The sequence below is a fragment of the Strix uralensis genome, chromosome 10, assembly GCF_047716275.1.
Source record: "Strix uralensis isolate ZFMK-TIS-50842 chromosome 10, bStrUra1, whole genome shotgun sequence".
NCBI lineage: Eukaryota > Metazoa > Chordata > Aves > Strigiformes > Strigidae > Strix > Strix uralensis.
The window spans coordinates 7,056,603-7,063,726 of NC_133981.1; the positions used below are offsets into that span (position 1 = coordinate 7,056,603).

General features: G+C 48.4%; 1 protein-coding gene across 23 annotated transcripts in view; it reads right to left on the reverse strand.

Annotated features, from left to right (window-relative positions):
* MAGI1 (membrane associated guanylate kinase, WW and PDZ domain containing 1) overlaps positions 1-6,547 on the reverse strand; it is a 355,964-nt gene extending 349,417 nt beyond the window's left edge. For all 23 annotated transcript variants that reach the window (XM_074879067.1, XM_074879066.1, XM_074879065.1 and 20 more), the window contains exon 1: positions 5,887-6,547. In XM_074879067.1, coding sequence (XP_074735168.1) covers positions 5,887-6,172 — 286 coding nt within the window. In that variant the 5' untranslated portion in view covers positions 6,173-6,547. The remainder of the gene's footprint in view (positions 1-5,886) is intronic.
* Between the last annotated feature and the right edge of the window lie 577 nt (positions 6,548-7,124).

Here is a 7,124-nt window from a genome sequence, read left to right on the forward strand (position 1 = left end):
AGAACCAGTACTCCATGCTTTTCACCAAGAAATTTAAGTCACTTGCAGCACACAAAGATCAAAACCCATATGCCTTGATTTACAAGTTCCACTCAAAGTCAGAGGAAGTGTAAAAAAAACCCAAACACCTGAAATAACTAGCAAGCACAGCTTGCGTCTGGACTAAAGTAAGGGAATGTAAATAACAAACTTGGTCAATTATTTTTAAAAAACTCAATGGAGGTCCCAAGGATCCTACCCTTGCCCACAGCTCAGACCTTGCTAATGCAATAGAAAAAGCCCTTGAGGCAGCAGCATCTTCTCAGTTTCCATGTTACCTTCAAACTGAGCCATGATGGCCCAAATCACACTTCTGCACAGCCACGAAAGTGCTACTCAGAAGACCTTTACACCTTAACGCAGCTGCCCTTGGGCAAATGTTTTCCCTGTGCGTGCATACACTGTCAAAGGAGCAGGGGTATTTCTCAGGCATCAGATAAAGAGACACATAAACAGCCAGAAAAGATCCATGAATGATCACAGCCTGAACCAGAGAAAAATTACAATCCCAAGCACAGGAACGCAATAAGCTATTCACGGTTTGGCTTCCAAACCTGTTAAAAGAAGTTCTTAAATTTCTAACAAGATACATGGAAGATTAATCTTAAATCTCACAATAGCAGATCAATAGTTCACTCATGCAAGAGTTGTAACCTGCTCTTAAAAAATAAACCAAAACAACACCCAGGATGGTGTTAACATCTTATTTTGCAATGATGTCAAATGACTGCTCATAATTAGACTATAATTGTGATTTAATTGCTCTGTGATCTGACTGGCCATAAAGAGGGAGCCTGGGGTCCCATCTCAATTGGTGGAAAGATTAACCTTATTGTGGAAAACATAATCGCATTTCATGCCATTAAAAGGTTCGTATTAATTCCTGAAAATTTTTATAACAGCAAAGATGTGGCACTTAGGCTCTAAGGTCCATCTCCAGGGTGCTACCTCATGGCTCTGGAGAGGATGGATGACTGGTTTGCCACAAGCAGGATCAACTTCTAAATCCTGACAAGTACTACATTGTAAATTCAGGCATAGTAAAGATAAGGTCTTCCTCACAGCAGTATTTTAATACAAAGACACACACATTTCACGACTACCAAATGCAGTACTAGTTTAAAGAAAGAAGATCACTGATTTGTAGCAAAATACATTAGAACTGATGCAAAAAAGAGATTCTGCCTTTTTTTATTTTACGTTTCAGTAGTGACAATGCCCATCCCAGCAGGTCAGTGTTGAAAACAGGCTTTCTGAATCTAAAATGCATTAACGTCTCCCAAGTTTTCGGATGGCAAACCTTTCACTCCACTTCAAATCCACTTGGGTCCTAAAAGAATTTGGGTCAAATGGAAAAACAACTATACAGAATTCACTCAGCTACGCAAAGACTAGAGGAAAATGCTTTTTGGATCTCACGCGTGACGCTGCAAAAGTAGACTCCTAGGAACAGCAAGAGCTCGCTCTCTAAACAGCTTTTCCCTTCGCTGGCCCAGCAGAGGCAGCTGCCTGCACATTAAACTGAAGACAAGCTCTGCTCCATCTCAGGGAGGCACACGTGCATCGGCGCTTGCTTTCGGTCTCTGCAACGCCAGGCACCGGCATAACCTACTTAGCGTGGGATGTTCAGTGTCACCCACCAAAGTGACACTCTGCTTCCCGGTGTCTGCTAAACTACTGAATACACAAAAATTTAGAGATGCACCAACTTTTCTTTCTTTTTTTTTATGTTCTAAAAAAAAAAAAAAAAATCCCAGACAGCAATTCTCTCACAAGCCCTCTCAGGAAAACAAAAGGAAAAGGTCCAAATACCAGCTCATGCAAACTTTTTGAAAGAAGCTAGTTTCGTTCAGACTAGTACATGTAACCTATTTCAACATTTCATGACCGCCTCATACAGCAAATGCCAGCCTGACATTGAAGCGTTGAGTCACTGCACCGTATTTCAGAATTTATCTTAGGGTCAAGTTAATGTTTGAAAAGAAACAAATGCAGCTGATAGCGCTGGGTAAACAGTGACCGTTTCTGTTTGGGATCACGTCTGCTCCTGTTTGCCCTGTGTACGGCTAAAAAAACCCACCCCACGACTCCTCCCTCCTGTGGGATCATCCCAGCTGCAAAGTACTATGAAAATTATTAATTGCATAAACTGATCTCAACACCTCCTGGTTTCAAAGCAATTGGTCATTTAGAGCTTGGCATCCCAAGACTTTTTAGGGAAGCAACGTGTTGAACTGAGAACCAAAAAACCATTTAAAAATAAGTGTACAAACATATTAACTTTGACCTTTTCCCATACCGAGCATCTGGCTTAGTATGATATGGCACAGGTCATCTAACCAAGCAGTGAAAAAAAATAAAAGGCCGCAATCTGAAATCTCTCTGAATGTGCCCATGTCTCACCGAGGGAGAAAGAAAACCCCGATAACTTGCCTTAAATAAAACACGGTCAATTTTTTATAGATACAGCCTTAATTCTTCCCTTGTGAAGAACGGCATGATAAACTTTTGTTCTGTTGTGCTGGACTCTGGTTAATCAAGACACACAAGAAGAAACAGCGCGCCCGATTTTATTATTGATTTATACAAGTGAGCTATTTTGAAAAATTTGTATTCAAGGAAGCTACAATATTCACAATACAGCCAAGAAATCACTGTGTTAAGGCACTGCAAGCTTTACACAAGAATATGCGACCATTGCTCCTATAATTCAATCTATTAATTCTATACTCTCAGACCAAGTAATAATAAAAATGCATTTATAAACTCCACAGGAGTTAATTGCCAATTTCATCAGAATTTGGGCACAGATGTAAGATGGAAACAGTCAGTCATAAAAGCACTACGTGTTAACTGAGGTTTTTTCACACATTTGACAGTTCTGAAAGTTACTAAGATACACGGCAGCAGATTCCTCCTCTCTCTCCCCAAAAACCAGGCAACTATAGTGGTATATTTTTGTCTCAAACATAATACCAAAAAAGGGGTGCATATGGGGAAAGAAAGGGAAAGCTTTGTTAAAGTTCTTTAACTTTCCTCACCCCTTCTCATGGGGTAAGTGAAGGACCAAGAAATCCCATATGAGCAGTATTAATTACTGTTATTCTAATTAAGAGAATTCATATAGGTTCCCCCTTTTTGTACTTTGTGGGAACCTATTAAAACTTGGGACCCACAAAGGCAAGGAAAAATATTGCATGTGGACCTGTAAGTCTATAAACCCTAGTTTAATGATAAAGCCTGTGCATAGCCTATCCCACCTATGTTTCACATCCTAGTCCCTTGTCTACCACTGAGTGCAAGGTCAGAACAGTTATTTTCTCCGTTCATGCCTGCAGATGACTGATTTATTTATAGTAAATTTCCTGTTTTTCCATCCTTGTAAATGTCATACAAAATAGACGAGGCAATAAAACATATACATTTCCAGGCTAATATCGCCCTAGCACTTCAGCACCAGTTGATTAGGCACTAAGAACTGGGAAGAGGAGGAGAATCATAGCTAAAAATGTGTTTACAATCTTCACACTCCTTCGCTGTCTGCTCTAGTGCCACACACCTCCTGTTGAATGACAGTTGCCATCCCCATAATGAGATTTTTAATCAACATAAAAGTCATGCATTTTAATTAAAGCACTCTCCTTTCCTACACTTACCATCCTGATCCACGAGGGAGTTCCCGCAGAACAGCGCGCAGATGCCAGCCTATCACTGACAGGCACAGGGAACTGCTTTCCAGACCACAAAAATATTTAATGATTTAAAAATTTATATATTTACATATTTCTATTCTACATTCCTGTTTAATAAAGCATTTAAAAAAAAAAAAGAGGGGGAGGAAAAAAAAAAAAGGAAAACTATAATCCCACAGTAACCAGGTGCTTGGTTCTGACCTCTGGATGAGGATGGTTCAAGGTTCACGTGCCTGCCTTGACTCCAGGTGGGGTTTTGAAACTTTTTCTCCCAACTTCCAGGTAAAACCAACCAGTATGTTAAAACTCAGCTGTCTGCCCCTTCTTTTGATCATATCCTGAAGCTGAGAAACTTTTACCACTAAATTCTGTCATTTCTGGTATATTTCCATGACATGTTTCTATTTAGATTAACTAGTGTTTCCAAAACAACAAAAAGTTTAATCACAAATTGCTTGTTTGGGAAGGGTTTTTTTTACACATCTTCCTTCATCCACCAACACCGATCACATTGCAACATCAGAAGCTGTATTTTAGCACTTCTGCTAAAACAATCAGTACGCAAAAAAAAACCCTGCCTAATTTCCTCATACTTTTCTTCATGCTTTTCTCCCCGTCCCGCCTGGGCAGGGAAACCAACAGGCTCAGTTCCCCTCCCCACTTCCCAGTGAAGCCATGAAAACGCAGCAGGGAAAATACATATTTGTTCAAAGAAAACTGGTTTTGTTGGGAGTTCGACAGCGTTTGCTGGAGTATTTCTACTGACTCTTGGAAGTGACTAATAACGCTTTGGTACATCAGCTCCGGGGCAGTTTTGAGCTGACATTGCCCCAGAAAGGGGAGCAGGTGTTGGAGGGGGATTGCTCAGCTCCTCTCCAACACCCCATGGCTGCGGTTTTGCTCCGGCATGGGAGGTTTGAAGGATGGATGTGAAACAAGTGCCTGCTGCCCTCCGGCTCTGCTCATCGGTGAGCCTAGGGACAAGTCTTCAGGTGGCTGTCCTGCCAGCTGGCCATAAATTTTATCTGCAGTGACCAGCTGGGTTAAACCGAGTACAGAAAAAAAAACCCACAAACAACCCTCTCTCACTACCAGCCATAGCAAAACCCTCAACTTTGGGATGCACATATGTCTGGATGACAAATAAACTTTCCTGTAAGGCATCTCTTGGGCGATTCGATGAAAACTTCCCTTCCTTCCTCTGCTTGGAGCTGACCTGGGATGCTCCTCCATCCCGCACCCCTCGAGGTGCCCGGCTGCAGCCCTGCTCATCCCACCACCCCCAGAGCGGCTGCGGCAACACTAACAGTTTCCTGGAACTAAATTCAAGTCCTGCCCTGGAAATTACAAGCCCATTAGCCAGGCCTGTTACGCTAACCTGTTGAGCGACTGTTGCGTGTACACGGATGTGAAGTGGCTTTTTTTTTTTTCTTCCCTCATCTCGCATAGGAGTACTCTTGCTATACACTTCCCCAGCCAAACGAGAGAGCAACCTGTGCATGCCTTCCCCTGCATGCTGCAGGGCTGGGGGCACGGATGTGCCCTCACCCGGGGCAAACCAGGAGGGGGAGAAAAAGCAAACCCAAGTTGACTTTCAGCCAGAGAAAGGAGCTGCCCTCGCAGGAGGGTCACGGCTTTTCCCTTCCCAAGGCAGCAGGCGATCACATGCTGCACTTTGGGAACAAGCCTCCAGTCATCACCCAGCAGCGCGGCTGCTCGAAGGATGCTCAGCTGCTGGAGGGGGGCATCTCCGCCACACACCCCACACTCCCCTCAGCTGCGGGCCTGCCCTGGCCACTCCAGGGGTCAGCCCCGGACACAGGGCTTCCCCCCGACACCCATGGGTGCTCCCGCGGGGAGCGCTGGAGGTTCCGCGGTGCCTTAGGGAAAGTCTCACGCAATTGCTGGCTGTGCTTAAGGCGGGCCAGAAACCCGCGGGGACCGAGTCGGGGCGTTAAGGTGCCTGCGCGGACGCGGTAAAGGTGCGCACACCAGCGCGCCCTGACACACGGGTGCGCAACTCCTTTCGGGGCTAATAGTCGCCTCCCCCCAAGTGCCCTTGGCCACCCTGCACCACAGGAGGGGCCCTCCGCCTCCCCCGCGGAGTGGGTCATCCCCCCAGCCCCGTCCCGTCCCTCCGCGGCCCCGCTCGCACCTTGCCGGACGGTTTTCACCGTGATGGGGTCCTTGCAGCTCCGGATCACTTCCAGCACGTCGTAGCGCGGCAGCCCCGAGACGCGGACCCCCTGCACCTCCAGCAGCAGCTCCCCTTCACTCAGCGCCGCCTCGCCGCCCCCCGCCACCGCGCCCGCGTAGGGGAACTCGCCGTGCTCCGCGCCGCCGAGCAGGACGAAGCCCAGCTGCCCGCCGGGCCCGCGGGTGAGCGAACACTGCCGCACCCGGCTGGCCCAGTGGTTCTTCTTCTGGACGACGCGCGACATGGTGCTGCGCGGCCCTCCGCGCCCGCGGAAGAGCGGTAAGCAGGTGCGCAGGGGGCGCCGACCTGCTGCCTCATAGACCGCGCCGCCGCCGGCCCCTCAAGCCATGGCCGAGAGCGGCCCGCATGGCTCCGCGCCCGCGGAGGACGCGCGCACACCCACCTCCCGCCCTCCCCTCTGCGCCGTCCCTCTCCCGTGTTATTTTAAAAAAAAAAAAAAAAAAAAAAAATTAAAAAAAAAAAAGCGCTGAAAAAGCAACTCCGGCTTGTTCCTCGCCCCGCGCTGCTGTTTTGTTTCGCTGCCCCTCTCCGCAGGCGCTGCGCGGGGCGCGGAGGCGGCGCCTTTAAGGCGATACAAAGCCCCGTTTGTTTTGTTACACTTCGCCCCGTCCCGCTCCGCCGCGCTCCGCGCCGCTGGCGCAGGCGCCCTGGCAACACCCCGCCCCCCCGGCCCGGCCCCCGCCCGCCCCCCCGGGCCCTCCCCGGTGTCTGCCCCCCCGCTCCCGCGGAGAACTTTTTGCGAAGGGAAAAGCCGGGCGGAGGCTGCGGGCGAAGCCTCTCGGCAGAAATAACTGCTCTCTGCGAGGGGGCGGGGGGCGCAGGCGGGTCCGTGTCCCCCCCCCCGCCCAGGGCTCCGCGGGGAGCCCTTCACCCTGCAGATGCTGGTGTTCCGGCGGGCGAGGGAGGATTTCTAGTTTTTTTTCCAAGTTGCAGCCCTCTGGGGTGGCGGCTCACCTGTGCTTTCGGGGGGCTGCCACGGGAGCGGACACGGTGCGGTAGGAGTCCCGAGGAAAAACCTCCACAAGCCGGTTATTAAAATGGTATCAAAGCGCTTGCGCAAGGCTGAGTTAAAAGTTTTCCACTTTTTGACTGAGCACTCGAATTTGTGATGTGGGTAACGTTCACACATTATTTCATTATTTTGAAGCCGGACAGACCGACGGCGAGGTCAGTCT